This window comes from Porites lutea, chromosome 5 (genome assembly GCF_958299795.1).
Source record: "Porites lutea chromosome 5, jaPorLute2.1, whole genome shotgun sequence".
Lineage (NCBI taxonomy): Eukaryota > Metazoa > Cnidaria > Anthozoa > Scleractinia > Poritidae > Porites > Porites lutea.
This window is the reverse complement of record NC_133205.1, coordinates 10,599,021-10,620,362: the sequence shown is the minus strand read 5'-3', so window position 1 is coordinate 10,620,362 and position 21,342 is coordinate 10,599,021. Positions and strand designations below refer to the sequence as shown.

The following is a 21,342-nucleotide window of genomic DNA, read 5'->3' as shown; positions in this document are numbered from 1 at the left end:
AGTACTTTACATGAGATTTCTCACCCCTAAGAAGAGATGCAGCCCACATGTGAATATATGGATCAGGGATACGACTAGCCAGTTGACTGGCAGGTAAGGCCATATCAAGGGCATCCTGAAAATTAACATGACATAAAACTTAAATATACATGTAAGAAACCAAAAATTATAAAGTATTTTTTAAATACAGTGCACATTTGAAACCTGCAAGCAGAGACCTTCTTCATTTTGCCCAAAAATCATCATCTCAGTGGAATCATTAATTTGCTGCATGTAGTAGTAATAGTTTTGTCACAACTGGAAAACTCCCGTAAAGATTATCTTTCCCAGTAGTAATGTTACATATTCTTTGTGACATTTTTTTTACTGTAACTATAGCCGTATGATAATATTAATTTTGTGTCCACTTCCGTAATTCCTTAATTTGCATGGTTACAAGAGTTGATTATATTAGTTGGATAAATACTCCAAGAAATACACCCAGACATGAGAAGTTAACAATAAAAACACTTTTATGCATTTCCTATGTTTCCTTATGTCTACATAGATCATCTCAGGAAAAAGAGAGCAACAAGATTTATTGCCAAGTTATGACTGTTTCAAAGTTTTCGTGTATGAGCCTTGTTGACTAGGCTGGCCTGCAGTTACTGGGATGAATTTCGCCTGGGGTTCATATGAGAAATTTCAGCCTGGTTTCCAAGATGAAAAAAGGCCAAAGATTCTGGGGACAAGCTCATACTCCAAATTCAAGAAACAAAGAGCTCAAACATGGTGAATCACAAAAATCTTAACTTTCGCACCTATCATAGCTTTGGCAACTCTTAAAGCTAACCACTGCAGTTAAATGGGATGCTTATGATGTGGAAAATACAGCAGACAATGCAGGACGACCATCCGGACTGTCAGAGCTCCTGCTTTCATCACAGTGACCGGGCTGAAGTGTTCATATGGAAAAATTTCCAGCCCACTTACCAAGATTTCAGTTGAAAAAACTGAGATCTCGGAAACCAAGCCAGCCTGCCCTCTCATCTGAACATACAGAAAATTTTACGAAGAATTTAAAGGTAAGGCAAGATCTTGGAAACCGGGCAAGCCCAGTCAACCAGGCTCATGTGAAGAGGCCCTAAATTAATATCATCTTAAGCAACTATGGATGAATTATGTTGACGCTCAACTATGAATATAATAACACTCTTGCTATAAACTTTACTTTGATACAACAATAGACTCAACACTTGACATAAGAATTGATTACAGAAATTAAATTTACTAACACTAGTTAGTACTGGTACATTAGTAAGGATGCAATCAGAAATCTGGGCACTTAGTTTGACAGCAACCTTATGATGAAAACACAAGTTACATAAACTTGTAAAGCTGGCCACTTGTATCTCCATAATAAATATGCGGGGTAAGGAAGTTCTCAACTCAGGAGATCATGGAGAAATTAATACATGTGTTCATTACTAGCTGCCTCGATCATTGCTATTCACTTCTTTACAGGTTGCCTTCCTGTCTCCTTTTACAATGCAAGCAAAATTCTGCAGCTAGACTTGTATACAAAGCTCCCAGATACTGTCATATTACTCCTTTGTTAACTGAACTTCACTGGTTAAACATTAAACACAGGACTGACTTTAAGATTATTCTTATTATGTAAAAGACCATTCATGGTGCAGCTCTGGGATATATCACTCAAACTGAATTCTAAATATAGACTGAGATCCAATGATGCACCATTGCTACAAACACCAGCAGTTTAAAAATTATATATATAAGACATCCCCTAACCTAGGGGACTGGGCCTTTTCGGCTGCCACTCCAAAACTTTGGAACTCACTTCCTCAAGAGCTCTGGGAGGAATGAAGGGTCTGCACTTTTAAACATATCTTTTCAAGAAAGCTTATTTTAACTAATCTATTTATTATCTAGTTATTTCAATTATCTTATCACTATTTTAACTGTATGAAACTTACAACGTAATTTTAGATTCATGTAATTCATATAGTTTACATATATATAAGTGTAAAATTAATATCATTGACTGTAATTTCATTTTAAAATAATTTTAGACTTTTTTAAAAATAGTTTTCTTTTAGAAATTGAACGTAAAGCGCAATTGAAAACTTTGAATTGAATTTGCGCTATAGAAATGACTAAATTATTATTATTACTATTATTATCATTACAACATGCTCACACCTGTGACATTCTGAGAGTAAAGAATGTGTTTCCGAGTAAAACCAGTGAACAAGCTGATAGTCTGTTTAAGTCTTCAGGATTTGCCAACTTCAACGTTTCACGCAAGTATTTCCTATTAAAATTGAATGAGATGTTAAAATAAGTGATCAGTGGAATTTTATTCATTGTAAGAAGTGGAAAATATTGCATGGGCATACCTTTGGTAATTTGTATTATGTTGCAGTCCATAATTATGAAACTCAGGTGGAAATGATTTAGGCTTACTTTGATTATAAGTTTCTGTTGTGTCCTAGCCCTAATCATACCGGTAATTCATGATTATAAATAATCAGGGTTAATTAGGAGACGAAGGAAACTGATGGTATTTTATCAGGGCTGTCATTAAGGGCCCGGGGCCAAAGATTTCCTCCTGGCTTCTTTGAAAATGACCCCAAAACCCGTTCAATAGGAAACCACAGGAGTTAAAGGAAAAGAGAACCAAAAGAACTTCCTAGCCATTCAATTTCTTACCTGTCAGTAGCATCTACTAATTTTAAAAGTTGAAACCATAATGACATCTTTGCATTATCCATAATCATGAATATTACTTAAGGGTTAGGAGATGAGGGAAATGAATAACAAACTGGGATGAAACCATTTTAACCTGAAATTCAATTGGAATTACAACCTTATTTTTAGTGTAAAGGAGGAAAAATTTAGGCATTATAAAATAAGCAAAGCCATGAAGGATAGATGAGGTTTAAGAGGTTACTTCCAAACACTGTTGTTTTGAACATCACAGCTAAAAACTTACTTTGCATCCATAAATCTTTGCTCAAAGAATGACTGTAATCCCCTGACATAATAATAGCCTGCCTGGTGGCTGAGTGAGCTAGAATAACAGATTGACAAATTTTATCAATGTATTAATTTGCCACCAGCTAATCTCGTGGAAGTATCTTTTTGTGTGTTTTTTCCATCACTAAGTTTTGAAATAATTCTTGGAGTTTTAAATGAGGCGCGCAACATCAAGGCAAGTCTCACATTTTTACTGTTAGTTTACCACCCCTTGGAAGAGGCATCAGCAAAACCTAGATTGGACCAGATTGAATCAACTCCTATTATACAGTCACACCACAATGACAAAAGGTACGGTTAGGAATAAGGTCAAAGCAGTTGATCAAATTCAGTCCGATCCTGGGTTGCCAATGTACATGTACCCCTTGATGTAAATAGGGTATTTCAAATAAATTATTATAAGTAATAATTAATAATATTATTAATTTATTACCTAACAGGCATCTGATCTGGGCTAATTTTTGCTAAAAGATTTTCAAGCTGAAATTAAAAAATAGGCAACAAAATTAGTGAAAGAACACCCAATGAGGTTGATAAAGGCCTTTAAAGCAAAACCTGATGAGTCATTGGATACAGGATACAACATTCCTAAAGCAAATGACTTTTGCAATTAACTAATTTGCTTCTAGGAATGTCGTAAAAAAACGCATTTTCAAGCTGGTCAAGCATGGTCATTGTCTGGCTATACACAGCTAAAACTTACCACAAAGCTGTTTACAGGTTGTAACTGTGATTCAGACCCAAAATGTAATACCTTGAGAAGTTTGGGCATGCACAGAAAGTAAAATTTTGTCATAGTTTTTGGGTTTAAAAGTGACATAGCAGTCGTCTTGACTCTTTCTATTCGTTTTCTCTCCTCCCCTCTTCTTTTGCTTTTCTTGCCTTAGGTTCTATTTCTTTTGCTTCAGGTTTTGGTAGGCTTTATTATGGCAGCTAACGTTTTTGGCAAAGCGTTTAGGATCTTAGGATTACATGAAAGGAAAGGTACAGTAGATGGGTACTAGAACAAGATTTCCATGGAGATTTTCAGGTCAACATTACATCGTCTCTTTTTCTATGGCCTCTGTGACCGAATCATGCTCATTCTGGTATGGTTTGAAAGATCTTTTCACTCTGCATAAGTTAGCAGACAAAGTTGCCCTGGAACATTACAACTGATGACATCACAAACGGTAGAAGGGATGTGGATCCTCCTGGGCGGTTATGGGTGATTCAAGGGTGAATAAGTTGATATTACCATGCACACAGTAACCAAACAAACTAGTTTGAAGGTATTGGTTTGAAATAATTCATGCAAACCAGTTTTAAAAAATAAGCCAAAGAAAAAATAAAACACCAAAAAAAGACAACCCTAATTGCCCAAAATAAGTCTAAAGTGCAAAAGTCTTGGTCTCATTTTGGTATTAGTGAGTATCTCAACAAAATTGGTCCAATTGGTAACTTTGCGTGATCCTGTTATTAAAATAAACACATTATTATTTTCACCCTGGCACAATGGCCACAAGTTTAAACAATGGAAGTGATGTTGGACAATGATGAACAATGATGTTGCATCTGTGAGCAGAAGGAAAACTTTTAAACTTCACTAAGTGCATGTTTTAACCATTTGTTGAACTGTAAGGTTTACTGCATCTGATCAAAACTGATCTCCATGACTTGTATATTTTCTTTTAAGAATTAATGCATCAGTCAATTCCACCTGTGCCCTAATTCACTAATTCCCGGGGGTCAGCCGGGGGGGGGGGGGGGGCCTGGGTGCAGGTGGAATTGACTGATGCATTAGAAGAGAGAATTTAATAAAAGATAAATACATTTTCTTTTTGGTGATCACTATATTACTTCCAATAACCTTCTCTCTTTATAATGTACTGGTGTTGTTAGGAAAAAGTTCAAGTTGACTTCACTTGGGACTTATATTAAAGGGTTAACAGAACAAACTACAGCCAAGTCCTTAGATTCTCTGCTTAGGACATGGCACATGCCTGTCAGGACCTTGCACAGTAAGTATGCTAATACACATTTAGCATGAACATCTTTAATTTCTGACCTCCATTCTTCTGTCGGCTCCAATACCAGATCGTATGTAAATGATAGCCAGATTTAATCCAATGAAGTTTCTGAGTTCTGGTTGTCCACAGGACTGTGAAAACAAATAATCACTCAGTAAAAGTATACTATTATACTTTATTTATATACAAACTGTTTCCTCTGGACCAGACATACACAAATTTTAACAAAAAATGTATGATAATACTAAAATAAAAAGACCAATGACAATATTTCCATCCCCAAACTAAGGCAAAAGTCGTGGCCTAACTTCTTAAACAACACAACAGCTAGAGAAGAAGAAGACTATGATGAAGTCATTATACAACCTGTTACTATCAGTTTGTTGCAGCAGTGCTAATTCAGAGCTAATCCAATGATTATATCATGAAAATTGTATTGTTGATAATTATAGACAATACAATAGAGCTTATTCACTCGCGTGGCCAGCATCTATGCAAATTTATGGGAACAAAAGAAATTTTTTACATAAGAAAAGAGTCCAACTCCCAGAGGATTTGAGTGGAACACCAAAATGGCTACCGTTTCATTGTTTTGGAACACCAATATGGCCACTGTGGTGTCATGTAAATACGTTCTATAACTTAGCCTATCATATGGCTACAATAGTAACTGCACTCTGATTGGCTGTTTTCTTGTAATGACCAGGCATTATTTTCTTGTAATGACCAGGCATTACTAGCTACCTGTAGGTGTCCAAACCATATACAATCTGTGTTTAACTTGATAGTTACCCTTATGGACATATATGTTACGGTCAATTGACAGATGTCAAAAAGGGCATCCGCTACCCAATGTCACCTGACTGTATTGCAGGCTCAAGTGTACAACTCATTGAGGTGAAGTGTTTTTTCAAAGTTATCTGCTGACCAGATGTTGGTTTTAACTGATCGCAGGATCAGGTCCATAAGGAAAAGGCCATATAATAAATAGCTCATCTGTTCAGGCATTACAAGGAAATCTCAGACCTATTGCTCGGTCAATACATCAAGGCCTCAGTCTGAGATTTCCCTGTAATGACCTCACTCTCGGTTAATAAGTAGTATTTATTATGTACAGGTTTTGGGTCAAACTTACAGGGTAATCCAGGTTAAAAGTTTGAAGCCTAGGTTGATACTCAATTTCATTTGTGTCCTTTATTTGTCAATTACCATTAGGGCTTGGAGACAAGAATCAACCATGGTTTAAATATTTTAATCTTATTTTATTTTAAACTACAACATATACACTGCATAGCCTACGGATGATACTCAAGGCTACAACATACACTGTGCAAGTATTAAATACATGCGTTAACAAAAACATCAGGCCAGAAAGTAGCAACCTCAAAAATAGAATCATTCCGAATAAAAATGACAAAGCAAACTTTACCTCTAGAGCCACATTGAACTGCTTCTCAGCTGAATCCATCAGATTCATGGACATGGCATACAAGCCCTAATGCAGAAATCAAGTGCTTAGTTGGTACAAAAAGTATCATTAATTTTTATTAAATGTTTACTTTTCAGAAATTTTACTTGAATGCATGTCTAATTATCACTGTTATGAAAAAAATCATTCTTTTCATTATCCAGTGTTTTTTGCCATCAGTCTGCAAAGTGGCAGATCCAGACCTTCAGATAGGGGGGTGGGGGTGGGGGGGTGGTCATCCAGATCCTGAGATAAGGGGAGGGCCTGGTCTCCAAAAAAATTGTTTCGCCCCTTCGGGCCTAATTTTGGTCAAAAAATAAGGGGGGCCCCATGCCCCTCCCCTGGATTTGCCACTGCTGCAATCCCCCCACAATCTATTATACATTAAACATTTGTTGGTAAGTAATAGAATACACTGGCTTCCTGTAGGATGTGAAGAATATGATGATGATGATCATCGTCATCACCATCACGACACATTGTTATTAGTTTAAGGATTATTTGATACAATGAGACAGATAATGCTTTGCAATTTAATTCACTCAGAGACCACGTTTTTTTAATTACCCTGACGCATAATCTCTCAAAGATAAACAAAAAGAAACACTGCTTTTTTGTCATTATCAGATAACCAGCTGGATGACACAGTGTAATGTCATTGTCGAGATCAGAGTGACCTAATTTAACTTCATGTAGGGAATTGCAACCCACCAGAAGGGTGTGTACAACTGAGTGATGACAAGTTAACAACTTTCCATCATGTTGAGCTATTTGATACACTTGAGAAATCTGAAGAAACAACAAAATACAGAAAATTAAATAATATAAGAACAAATAACTATTTTGTACAAGAATGAATTGCAATTGAAAAACAGTGCATTTAACCCATTTGCCTCTAGGAATTTTACCAAAAAACGCATTTTGAAACTATTCAGTGGTTTTCTGGTCACTGCATGGCTATAAAGATCTAAAACTTACCACAAAGCTGTTTACGGGTCGTACACTTTGTGGCCTTCTAATCCAGATGCAATCATTAGCTTAGAAGGTTTAGGTATGCGCAGAGGGAAAAAGTTCAAGATAGTTTTTGGATTTAAAAGTGAAACAGCAGTCTTGATTTTATCCTTGAAATACTTTCTCTCTCCTCCCCTCTTAAATTGCTTTTCTTGTCTCATTTTTTTTTCTGAGGAATTAATAGGCTTCATTTTAATGGGAAAAGTTTTTGGGAAAGCTTTTAGGATCTTAGGATTAGATGAAAGGAAAAGTAGCTGGGTAGTGGAACAATAACCCCACTAATCATACAGATTTAAACCAATTTTGCCTTTCAAAGCTAACCAGTTACACTGTACTGTATCTAAGAAGAAGGACTCTTAATGTATTAAATAACATACTCCAGCCTGTTTAATATAAAAAATTATTGTAAAATAATTTTTGACTTCTAGCTAAGAACTTTTTATTGTGATAGTACCTCTTTTATTGCCTGTGGCATATGACCTTGCACCATTCTACAGATGATCACATGTTCCAGAAGCACAAGCTTGAACATTGATAAGAGACCTGAACTTGATAGGGTAGCTTTCACACAAAAAAACATACAGGCAACAACAAAGTTAGCACAACTACATGTAACTGTTCAATGATCCTGCACATAAGTTAATTTGAAATACCACTTGCAAGTTTCATAGTAAATTATTTTATATCTGCACAACACAGGGCTGTCAATATGGGCTGGGGGGGGGGGGGGTGGGGGAGGAGGCAGGGATTTCCCCCGGTTACTATGAGCATGACACCTTGCTATTTTTGTAGGAAACAAAAGGAAAATGAGATCAAAAGAACTTCCTGGCTGTTCAGTTTCCCACCTACTAACTGCAAATACCTGGCAACTTGAAATCTTAGTGACAGCCCTGTGTACAGCTCACAGTAAACAAAATCCAAAGTAAGAGTTGGTCAATACTTGCTCTTGCTCACAATATTGAAACTTACCATTTAAGCGATCAACTTGTACAAGAGCTTTTTCACTGTATTTTATTGCTTTCTCCATATAACCTGAATACATTGAGTGCATCACTGTCACCTGGAAAAGATCAAAACATTTTCACTCTTAATATTACAAAGCAAACTTATTGCCATGTCAGATCTATCATTGCCATTTGCCAGCCCATTTTATTACTACTTTAATAAGTTTATTGAGATTGACAATAAACATTATTTTGTTAGTTAAAAGACATTAAACTTATCAAGCTTTCTCTTGTGCTTAAGTCAATATAAACTTAATTATCTTACGCAACACTGATGCAAGAAAAGCAGCAGATGCACAGTCAAATTCTTCTTTTCAAATTCAATGGACACAACTCTAGAGAATATTGAATGGTATTCTGCTTTAGCTGCATCCTTACCAGATACACCAGGACACAAAGATGTTCCTTGGTAAGCCATTCAAATCGTTCAGCTTCATGAATTTGTGACTCTGAAATGCACATCATGATAATTATGTTAGAGTAAATAGAAACTCAGTAAAGTACTCGATATAGAACCAAAAGGCTTTTGGGGAGCATTCAACAGTGTTGTAGTTGATCTCATTTCTTTGGCCATGCAGATGACACTTCAGATACTTCAAACTTACAAGTAATGGTTGTTTTAATAATCATTTCTAGCAGCTAGAAACTTGGTGGCACATCAGGAACCCATCACTTGGAGCAAGCATCTTCCATGTACTTTTGTCATGATCATGGCATGTTCATCGACCAGTTTACTTTTAGAATGATTTGGGCTGGAATTGAGTCTTGACCTCTTACATGTAATGACATTATATTAGTGGTCCTTCATGACATTTGAGTATCTGCTATCATTACTTTATCCAAACGTTTTGCTGTAAATTTAAAGAAATGTTACCATCAGGATGAAGGGTTGTCAACAGTTGTATTGATTGTTGGAGTTGCTTCAGATATGGTCTTACACTCTTTGCCTGGAAAAAAGAATATAAACATGTGAAAGTCAAAATACCGTTAAAGGAACTTTTTTAAAACCTCACTGTGTGTTAAGCCACTCTGACTAAAAGTTCTACATCTTAAAAGTTAAATAAAATTACTTGTAATTCCTGAATTACCTCATATCCTTTATACCCTCATTATGATTTTTACCAAACTTTTTTCTTGATTATTATACTACATTTTCTTTATCAGGGTACTGAAGTGGCAAATTTCAGCATCTTAGAAAGATTTGAAATAAAAGGCTGGCAAAATGATGAATGTCTATATAAGTATGTGCATGTACATAATAAACAAAATACCACATGGAAAGTGTTTTGTACATTATTTATGGGCTCGTTGTTTTTGTATCAGAAACTCACCTGTTCGCTGTGCTCACTCATTCAACTTGTGACTTACTCACAACCCGTACATAAATACTGTATGGGCACACTTTCCTCGAAGTGTTATATACTGTATAATGATGTGAGCTACTTATTTTTCTGTTAATACATGTGATTACATTTCTTTACCTGCCCCAATTTTAGAAAGTTCCAAACTCTTAACAGCAAATAAAACACTTGAATTGATTCACGCTGGTAAGTGGAAATGTTCCACCTCTCCAAGAAATTGGAAACCATAGACAGAATCCCAGTTGCATGGTTTAATTCTTTCATCATCATATATGCCTGTAAATGGAAATAATGCATACTGACAACAAAGAAACTGACTGCCAAATGCAATCAGCTTTTTTTGTGGAGAGTTCTCTAATCTAAGTCTTGTCCTCTTCCTTAGGTTTTACTAAAAACACGTGAACAAACTACAATACAGTACTTATACTGACAGTGAAATAAAAATAGACAATAGACCTCTTTGCTGATGTCATTGATTACAATTTTTCTCATTGGCATACAACTTAACCAATAGAATTGAAGCCGTGAAAAAATAAAAAAATAAATTCAAACATTGAAAGAGCTGGTTAACTGATTCTCCAGCAAAATCATCACCTTATATGACCTTTTTACACTTGATGAGAAATTTCTTTGATATATTTTGTGATAAAAATAAGTGATAGAAAGACACGATGTTTCAACCTCTCCGAGGTCATTTTCAAGCACAAGTACAAAATAAAATTAGCATTAATATATTACCAATGGTTTAAAAATAGTTTAAAAGGTAAGAATGCAATTAACAATAAAATGCGATAATATGTAAATGATAAGTGACAAAATATTAAAAATAAAATTGAAAAGAAAGAACTGAAACCAATACTATAAAAACAAACAGTGCGTTTCCATCCATTTAAAGTTATTTGTTTAGATTGGTTTTTATTAGGCTTCGTATGTTTCTTTTCAATTTTATAAATATTTCATCACTTATCATTAACATATTTTATCACATTTTATTGTTAATTACATTCTTACCTTTTAAACTATTTAAAAACCGTTACTTGCACTTAAAAATGACCTCCAAGAGGCCAAAATGTCGTGACTTTTTACACCATGCCATTCAATTGGAGGGGGAAATGGAGATACGTGAAAGAGGGAAGAAAATCATGGTGAAGAAAGCTACTGTGAAATTATCAAACATTTTAAACGTGTTGTCTTTGACCTACCATAGCTTTGCTTAGAGCAAACAGACACCTATAAAGTAATAAGGATAATAATGTCAAAATAAAAAACGAATTCAAATGGCAAAAAATTCTTTGAACCTTTCAAGTCAGAAGGCAGAAATTCACAGCGTTATTATTTTTCTGCATTGCCATCAATGATATTTTCATACAACGTTTCAAGACAAAATATACGGGGGAATTATATCTTACTTCATGTAGTGTGAGCCACATTGCTCTGCAAATCTCTCTCCCAACTCAAGAACCTCTGTTGATGTCTTTAATTCTTTATCATTTGCATGAACATCCTACAAAAAAGCTTAAATTACAATCATGCCTAAACTCAAGTTGAGGAAAGGGGAAGAATAATATTTTTTCATTGATAACAGCTTACCGCTAACTGAAAAGTGATTTTAAATTGCCAGAATGGAAGACTGTTTGCATGAGCAACTTCAAGTGCTTGACGCAAGGATGATTTTGCAAGATGAAATTGACCCTGGAAATAAACAATAAAATAGTAATACATCAACGAAAAATAAAGTGAGTGTCCTACATGTACCTGTAACTACACTGTGAGGTAATGTACCAGTCAATTCCAAAATCGCCAATGATCCCCTTCAATGAGGCGGGCCTCATTTTGAATCAAATTTCCCACTGTATGGAGCGAAACTCCAGTGACATGCCTGGGGTATGCCCAGGGAAGGGGAGTGTGAATTGGGCAGTTTTGGAATTGACTGGTACATAAAAAAAAGACGCAAAATGTTATTCATTGAATTTTTGGAATTTGAATCTTTATTGAATCTGCAGATCAGTGATTTTGTTACAAATAACCAATGAGTCCTTAAAAAAACAAAAAAGAGAGTCCAAAATTGAAAATGCTTGGGCTTTTGTGCAACAAGACAGTTTTAAAATCTGAAATGAAACTATAGTCCTTCTATTTTAAAGTACAACAAAGGCTAAAAGAAATATGCATCATTAAACAACAGCCATAATAACAGCCATAAAAATTACACAAAGGGGAAAATTTCTACAAATACACATGTTCAGATCGATCAATCTTTGCAATAACATTTTGTTTGAATAACATTTTGCGTCTTTGGAGATTTTTAGGATGCATAGGTAACAAAATCACTGGTAGATTATGGAAATAAAGAAATGAGAAAAATAGATATTTTTTGAGCAAATTTTGATCACCTGTTCTTTGTAAACATCTGTTAAAATGCACATTGCTTCCAGATGAACTTCCTCAAATCCAGTTCCAAGCTGATTCACAACTAAGTCAAATCTAATAACAAGTTTTAACTGTACACTAAAAAATAAGTTTTGCTTCTACAAAATAGACACCATTGGGACAAAATTAATTTGGTTGCAGTTATGTATATGTATATGTTGTGGTTAATTTTCTATCTCAGGCAATTTTTCTTTTTCTTTTGTGTATGGTAATGTCTGCTAATGAAGTTGAAACAAAGGAAAAATAAAAATTACGTGGGATAAAAAATTAACCACAACATTTACATGCAGGTTAAAATTAAATTCAGGTGACAATTTTTTAACCACTTTGATTCTCAGTTTCTTAGATTAGTATAATCATGGAGGCAACACACTTAAATGTCCACAGCCCAGCTAGTTAAAAACCAAGATGCCCTTTCCCACTTACAGGCTAATATAAATCATAAGTTTTCAGTTCTTGCCATAACTGAGACATGGGTTAAAGAAAGTAAAGTGAATGACTTTAGTTTTGACAGTTCCATTTTGTTAGAAATAGAGTAGAATTGGCAGAGGGGTCAGGCTCTTTATTGACAAGATTTCTCATAACAAAATCTTGACAGAGTTTAATGTTTCTAATGGAAATATCATTGAGTCTCTTTTCATTGAAATTGCATTTCACAACATAAAAATATGATTGATAATCGGAGTTTTTTATCGCCCTCGACCTCCTTCAGAACACACTAGGGAATTCACAGAGAATTAACAAAATCATCTCAGGTGTTACCAAAGGCAATACAGCATTCTTATATAACTGGTGATTTTAATTTGGATTTACTGAAACATGAATCCCACTCAGTCACTGCTCAGTTCATTGAATCGACCTGCCAATGATTACAAAACCAACAAGAATTACAGCACATTCAGGGACACTTATAGACAACATTTTTAAGAACAATACAACTGTATCCACGAAAAGTGGTTTGATCATAAGTTATAACTCAGATTGCCTACTGATCTTTGCAATATTGTTTTGGCAATTACTTGCATAAAGACAGCGACAGCCTTACTATCCGAGATGCCAGAGAGAAAAGAGTCAATGAATTTAGACACAAGCTAGAAAATACTAACTGGGATTTGTCTGATCTAGCCTACATGGCAGGCGTTAAAAGGGGAGGGGAAGGGGGAATTTGGGCACGCGAGGGAGAATGGAAAGGAACGCCTGCAAGGATGCCATCGTTTTCTCCATTTTTCACGCTCAGATTCTGAGCATGAAAATAGTGATTGGTCAGAATTAATTAAATGTCAATCTTCGACTTATCACGCCATTTGAGTAACTAAGAATATGTCGTTAGTGAAGTGTGATGAGATTTCTCTATGGGAATTCATCGTTAGAAGGCATCAATTTCAGCTTAAAAGGAGACTAGAAAAGGGCAGTTAAAGAAGTGTATGAAGGAAAAGGCCTGTCAGCAGATGAGTATTACTGACTGGTTCTGAAAAGTATCACCTCCCAACGCCTTGTCGGTTTTACTCGCCAGAAGAAAAGAAAGAAAAATTATGCTGTCTGTGTGCTTGTTATCTGCTGTTTGACATGCGTTATCAACGGCAAAATAATTGAAGACGAAGCGATCAATAATTTTTGGTGATTTTTGTTAGAAGACAAAGGAAATTGAGGATCAACCTAGCGAGGTTACGCATTTAGTGAAGACTGGCTGCTTGAAACATACAAGATCTTCCACAACTGACGCCCCAAAAACGTAACAGCTACTACACTGTACACTAAAGAAAAACAGTGACTGCCAATGACACACTCATTAAAAAGCCAAACGCTAACACGCAGTTCGGTCACATCTATGATTGGATGGCTTCATCTTGGAAACTACTGAAGTAATATTGTCCATCAAAATCGATTCACTACATTAAGCTACATGTAGCTAGCGCTATTACGACACGTACAGTTTTAGATTTTAGAAAGGATACAGACTGAGCTAGTACAACCTGTCAAACAAAATAAACAAGCTTAATACCGCATAGACAGCATTAACGGGGAAAGAATCTAGCCCAAATTTCGAATTCAAACTCACAGCTTTCTCTAAATGTGAACGAGCCATGTCGGTGTTCTTCGTGTATCTTTGAAGAAGCCTTCCAAGTTGGAGATGAGTACGAGCTTGGATAGCAGCAGATGGTTGAAAGTGAAACACAGACTGGAGGCACTGTATGCATTGCTTAATCTTAGGCGGATTAGATGTTCTAAACGTCTCTGCGAGGCCTAAAAGACCGCTATACGATGCGTCATAGCTACTTAAAGCCGCCATTTTGTTTTTTTGTTCATCTTCAACTACTGCGCCCACGGATAAAACGCAATCTTATATGAAGTACCTACCAAGCCTGATACATGTTGGCGGGAATGTGACTGCACAGTCCTGCACAGCACCACCAATCTCTATCTCGCCCTACAGCTCTTGATCGATTGTCGATAATATTATTAAGGATGTCAGTTGGCAAATATCCTGCGAAACCGCTGGTAAAAGCGCTTTAAGATTAGTAAACAGACCGAGTTTGAAAGTAATTCGTTTGAAGTGGACCAAGATATAGCTTCGAAAAGTCGAGAAGTTTTGAAACGTTGGTTTTCATATGGTGCCGTCTGTAAAATTTTTCGACTCTGCGGAGCTTTATCTTCGTTAATTATCTTTCAACAAATAACTCTCTAAATCGGCAACTGTACTGAATTTTAAGACGTTATTTCCAGCGGTTTCGACGGATTTTTTGCTAACTGGTCCATGTTACGGTTGGAAAAGCCATAGTGGGATCTATTCTATTGACTCCTGATTTGCAGTAGTCTCAACCATCATCTTAGAGAAAAGAAAAGTAAGTATATATAATGATATAAGTAAACATTATATGTAGAAATAGCATAATGTGTTTTTAAGTATTTAATTTTTTTTTAAAAGAAAAAAAGGTTAGTGACATGCAATTAACTTTGATTGACATTGATCAAAACCCCTCTGGGGGGGGGAAGGGTACTCAACAAATGTTTATATGGGGAGACTCCACCCCGTGGCCCAACCCCTTACGCTTTTATATACCATTTTTCACGAAATAGGTACCCCTTTTGTTTACCTTCTATTCACAAATGGTCCCCCTTTCACACACCTTGTTTAGAACTTTGCATCCCTTTTCACTGCTGTAAATGCACTGCCTTTTTAATAGGAAGCAATCACAACAATAGAACATTTTCTCGACATATTTAAGCCGTAAATTTCATCTGTTAGCCTTTTTGGGCCCTTTCACAGGCCCAAATGACAGATTTCCCTACCCTTTTATATACTTCAACTGGTGAAAATTATCCCTACTTTTTCATATACCTGAAGCCTGAAAAAGGTAAAATAAGACAAAACTGAATGCATGGCTGGCACTACGGCAAAGGGCTGATTTATTATCGGCCAATATCCCGGCTAACAAATTTAGCCCTCCTCAGGGCCAGAGCTATACTGAGAGGAAATATCTTTTAACGGCTCCTAAAATTTGAATTTAAAATTCACGTAAGTGGTTAATAATTAACTACAATTATAAAATACTAGATAGAATGATATACAGGTAAATGATTAAACAATAAGAAAAGAAATACAAGCAGTTCAATGTTCATTCCTTCGGTTCAGACCGTCTGGTGACAGGGTTTTGCCTCTATCTATGAGGTATGCTTCTCTTGCCTTACGGCGTGACATGCTGAGGGTGGGTTGTAATAACAGTGGAATAAGTTCCATGTCTGCGATCGAGTGGCCAGGTTGATTAAAATGGGAAGGGACTGCTGCAGGGGCATTTGCGTGGAGTGGATTGTTTGTCGCCTGTCTATTTGCCTGTCTATGTTCTTTAAAGCATTAACGAAGTGTGCATTTAGTTTCACCTATATATTGTTTTTTACATCTTTTGCATTGGATCATATATGTTAGGTACCCCTTTCAGGCGAAGCCTCCCCAAATAGGCCGTTATAGGGATAACCTCTCCCCCCCAGTCAAATAAATGTCGTCTGGCATTTGCCCGCAGGCCTTCCATCGGGTCTGTTTGTGTTGTTAGGATTATGCTTTATACATGATATGTTATGACTATACCACAGGGCACAGAGGAGTTATTTCTGACCTTCAATTTTACAGTTGATACTTTTGATAGCTTGAATTGCCTTTGTTTACTCTAGAATTGAAGAGCACACCGTCATGCGATCATAATACAAACCTGGTAAAATATTATCCAATGCTCCAGAAAACAGCTGAAATTAATGACTGTGGACGAATAACAGGGACTTTTTCTGTTTCTTCTCGATGGCTCTTTGTGCCTGTCCTGCCTCGCTTGTCGCCTTGCTCAGAAAGGTTTGCTTTCCAAATGTGTTGCCCATCAGGTGAAGTTCATTTCTGCTGAGCAGTGGAGAACATTTTACCAGGTTTTTAACACGATCGAGTGATGGTTTGATTGGTCAAATTCATATTCACTGTTATAATCGATTCTACACCTGTTATACAGTAAACAAAGGCAATTTGTGATTCTCAATTGAATGCGATCTTGACTTATTCTTATTTAAAAGACAGTGCATTTATAGCAGTTAAAAGGGATGCAAAGTTGTAAAACTTGGTGTGTGAAAGGGGTACCATTTGTCAATAGAAAGTATGTAAAAGGGGTACCTTTCCTGTCAAAAATGGTATATGAAGTGGTGAGGGATTGGACTAAGTTGAGTACCCCTTTCCCAGGGTGCAGAGCAGCCACTCCCACCCCTTGCACTGAAGGTCAGCAAATTCCCTGCCGTCCTTCTATTCCTTTTTCTAATAAAGGCTGAGAAGGCCTGTGAACAGAATATTTGGGGTAGCCACAGCAGTAGGCCTATATATATATATAAACCACAAAACTGCAATAATAAATCAGCAAAAACAGTGAAAGCATGATAAGAATCGAAAAGCCCAAAAGGGCAAATCAGCTCAAGTTAATTCTATTCTAGTGTATCAGTCAATTCCAGCAATTCTCCGCCCCCCCCCTCCACCCTCAGGGCCACTGAGGAGCATTTGCCTGCCTGGGCCTTGTCAGTCCTTGGGGTGGGGCATTAGCAAATTTTGTGCAGCCCCAAGCTTTTGACATGCACATGGTTTCCTTTCCAAACATAACTTAACATCAAATCTTTTTTTCCTTACAATCGTTCTCAATAATCTAAAGTTATTTACAAAGCCAGTTGTTACGATTGTAAAGATTTTTACATTGGTAAAACTAAACGAAGGCTTCATGATAGAAAAACTGAGCATTTCAAGACCCTCGCTAAAAATGACCACACATCAGCCATTGCTGGCCTTGTCAACACCACTGGACACAACATCAAGTGGGATCATTTTGATATGTTAATGGCGGGAAAAACTGATTATTACTGGAAAATCAAAGAAACATTGCTTAAACAAGAACTGAAGCCAGCTTTCAAAATAAACGTCAGTAGCGAGAAGCTTATGCTTTATTAATTAGCTGTTTCTTTTTATAGATTTGTTCTTAATTGCGGTCCCAGTCCCTTTTCACTATTATATATTAAGTATAGTTTTCAAAATTGTAACGGTGCTTTTGAAAATGTATGTTGAGTAGCATACGAAACGTCAAGTTCATAAAAATGAGTAAGTTGAATATGTTTATCACCGCTGTTTGTGTTCTATTTCTTAAACATGGAGGATTTTACTGGAAACATACTTAAGTAGATTGGCAGATTGGCTCATCTCTCGAGGACTGGAAAAACTTGCAGAGGTTTTTAAAGGCATGTTTTCTCAATGTTATGGATGCATTTCTTTATTGAGGCCCTGCCAGGGTAAATTGCAGCAAGCGACATGGCCCAAAAAGTAGCGACAGCGCGTAAAATGAAATCGCGACAAGAGACAACCTCCCTCGGCCAAATTGCGATAGTGACGGCAAAGCCGACAATAAGCGACAAGCATTCATAAACACCGACACGAGACGTTTTAAAATTCAGACGGGACACATGGTACCCCCCCCCCCCCCCCCCTTGGCAGGGCCTCTTTATTGCTTATCAAGCCAGAACTTTCATAGCGAAATCGGGAGCTTTTGAGGTGAATTGACTTTGTTTTTGTTATTGAATCCGGCAAATTTCTGTTCAGTCTAGAATTTGAATAAAATTCAGAATACTACTATGATCTAGATCTATTATTTTAATAACTCCCTCTCATACTATCAAACTGAGTAATCAGAACAGATAACCTTACAGCACATTCTTAAACTTGGTTCGTACAATCTTGCAAAGGTCTTGAATTTTACTAGTCGTCTTGAAAAGTCCTTGAATTCGGTCTAAGTCCTTGAAAAGTACTTGATTTCTTATTAGGTCTTGAAAAATCCTTGAAATTCACTACCTTGTCTATGCCACACCGTTTTCTGTAAATTTAGATTATTTTGCCGAGGAAAATTTGGCTCATCCTCGGTGTAACAACCTGTACAACTCACGGGTAACGTAAAAACGTTTTTGTGCATGAACAATATTTTATTTCTGTTTCTTTATTATTTCAAATGCTATTTCTGTACCTCGATGTAACTGCAAGTTCCAAGTTATACCCACTCATTTTGCAAAGTATGTTGCGGAAAATAGCCGTGATAATGTGATCAACGATGGCCAAAGAAGTTAAAAAGAGAAGAAGTAAAAATCGTAAATGACTCCACGATGTGTTTTAGCCAATAGGGTGATTATAGGGGGTTAAAGAATTATTTAAAAAATCTTAGTCCTTGAAAACTGTTATTTGTTCTTGAAAAATCCTTGAAAAGTCCTTGAAATTTGTTCGTCTGAAGTTGTACGAACCATGTTTAGATTTAAATGTCAGTTTTTTTTTTAACGAAGGAACTATTTAAAACAAGGTACAAGCAAGTACTTCTACTCCGGCAATACTCTGACTGCTTATCCCCATAGGACGTTGTATCCTTGACCGCACAGCAGAATTAACAGTTTCTGTCAATTGCCAATCTTCCAACTTCTGTTACAGACATATCAAAAATATTCCGTGTGTCCAATTCCCACTGCCCTCTCGGTCTTCCTGTTTCTCTTTTCCCATCTATCTTTCCTGCAAGATGTTTTTTGCTCAAGCCCTCACTTCTTTTCAAATGGCCAAAACACTTGAACTTTTGTTTCTTTGTAAAGATCTCCAACCACTGATCTTTCAATTTGAGTTCTTTCCTAATTGACTTATTTGTTCTGTGCTCCGTTCGTGATATTTTATAACATTAACATTCCAACATTTAACATTTCATTTCAAAAGCGTTAATTCGTTTTAAAGTAATTTTTCCAAGTATCCAAGTCTCTCAGCCATATGTAGCCTTAAGGAAAACGCATTTTCTAAGAATTCTTAGTTTTGTTTGAGGATCTTGACCATTCCACAAGAATTTCAACTTCTACAAATTGTTCGTCGCCGTAGCAAGCCTCCCCCTTATTTCCTCCGACCCATCTCATCTCCAGATATTGTAGATCGCACTGGAATTGACTTATGCATAATAGGCCATTTCCGAGTTCCAAAAACGCTCACTTTTAAAATAAGGCCAAGTGCACAACCTTTCATGTGAAAATGAATTTTATATGCATGAGAATGAAAAAGAATTTTCATATTATTAAAAGGCTGAGCACTTAACCTCGTTTTGATCCAGTGGCCGGGGGAAACTCGCAAATAGCCTGTTTCTTACAAACCCTAATTCAGTCCTTTTTCTCGAATAGACTCTACAACACAGCAATACTACAAATATGCAATATAGAACCGTAGATTTTTGGGATCATTGAAATCCGACCCCAAAACGGCCCAGACCGCAAAACCGATACCGTATTGCTCAGGAACCATCGATCGGGTTCACCTGTGATCACAGACAACACAGCCATGCTTCGTTACTGTGTGGATACTTGGCGTCTGGAAGACTGATTATTTATTACTAGAGAATGAATCGTAACACCAGCTCCTGCTCGTAGAGCAAACATGGGCTCCTGTCTTAGCTTGTCGGCGACCCTTGTTAGCCTACAAATTAATTAGATGTCGGTGAGGAACGGATGTTGACTGAAAAATCGGTTGGTAATTCAAATAATTTTTATCCGGTCAATTCCTACTCAGTCAACAAATTAAAAAAATTCCTGCGGATATTCTATCTGCTAGATCGATTGCCTAATTTGAGTCTTGTGAAATTACATTTACGTCTGATTTTTATCGCCTGTGCTTTCACATGTTACTGTGGCGTGAGCATGGCGTGAGCGTTGTTCTTGAGCCGTCTCCAGTAGGTTTTCCGGGATGCGGGATTTACCCTGGGAACGAGGTCGTTTTTGAACGGTGAAAACGAGCCGGACACAAAATTGAGAGACAAAGGACTCATTTTGTTCTGGAGACACGTGACCAGACCCAAATCTCTCTCGCTCCGTAGGGACGGGTAGGAGATCTGACCCCTGGCAACAAGGCTGGATTCAGTCTCATCCCGAACTGCAGATTTGGATCAATTCAAGGTTTCTGGGAAACTGCCCACCTGCCCCGTCGGCATTACGAGAGTGATCAAAAATCTGGGTGGTGACGACAAGAGGGCGAAGAGGCTATTCAGGGACCCTCGTTCTTGGGCTTTACAGAAAAAAAAGGGCGACTAAATATATTCTGTCAGAAATATAGAAATAGTTGCCTATATCTACGGCACCCTTCATTCAATAAAAGTTGCAATTTAATATTTCAGAAATACTGTTGAGGAAATGGAACGAAACTTTCCGGGTAAACTATTGACCAGACCCAAGGGTGGCCCTGGTAAACTATTTTTCCGAACCGACGGTAACCAAACCGGGAAAGACCATGAAATGAAGAACCGAGGCAAGCCGAAGGGAATACGGGATACTAAATCCACCCCTCCCCCCTTCCCACAGCAGTCTGTGTCCATACCAAGGTTATATGATGCCATGTATTGCAACGCGGGAAATATTAACCTGCTAATAACATCATGAATAGTCTACTATTACCGTAACTAGCAGGTCCTAGCACAACGCGGGCGGAGAAAATTTACGAAATTGCTTTATATCGA

The 21,342-nt window shown here is 36.8% G+C and overlaps 1 protein-coding gene across 3 annotated transcripts in view; it reads right to left on the bottom strand.

Annotated features, from left to right (window-relative positions):
• LOC140936996 (MAU2 chromatid cohesion factor homolog) overlaps positions 1-14,653 on the bottom strand; it is an 18,484-nt gene extending 3,831 nt beyond the window's left edge. Inside the window, exons 1-18 of one of the 3 annotated variants that reach the window (XM_073386512.1) lie at positions 14,379-14,653; positions 14,275-14,292; positions 12,283-12,351; positions 11,483-11,584; positions 11,302-11,396; positions 11,095-11,122; positions 10,013-10,168; positions 9,406-9,478; positions 8,910-8,980; positions 8,497-8,587; positions 7,982-8,088; positions 7,228-7,305; positions 6,478-6,543; positions 5,087-5,179; positions 3,473-3,519; positions 2,996-3,073; positions 2,203-2,314; positions 25-115 (exon numbers count right to left, since the gene is read on the bottom strand). In XM_073386512.1, coding sequence (XP_073242613.1) covers positions 25-115; positions 2,203-2,314; positions 2,996-3,073; positions 3,473-3,519; positions 5,087-5,179; positions 6,478-6,543; positions 7,228-7,305; positions 7,982-8,088; positions 8,497-8,587; positions 8,910-8,980; positions 9,406-9,478; positions 10,013-10,168; positions 11,095-11,122; positions 11,302-11,396; positions 11,483-11,584; positions 12,283-12,351; positions 14,275-14,292; positions 14,379-14,609 — 1,606 coding nt within the window. In that variant the 5' untranslated portion in view covers positions 14,610-14,653. Of the gene's footprint in view, positions 1-24; positions 116-2,202; positions 2,315-2,995; positions 3,074-3,472; positions 3,520-5,086; positions 5,180-6,477; positions 6,544-7,227; positions 7,306-7,981; positions 8,089-8,496; positions 8,588-8,909; positions 8,981-9,405; positions 9,479-10,012; positions 10,169-11,094; positions 11,123-11,301; positions 11,397-11,482; positions 11,585-12,282; positions 12,374-12,745; positions 12,778-14,274; positions 14,293-14,378 lie in introns of those variants that run through there. The other 2 variants (XM_073386513.1, XM_073386514.1) reach the window with 2 other exon arrangements.
• Positions 14,654-21,342: the final 6,689 nt, after the last annotated feature.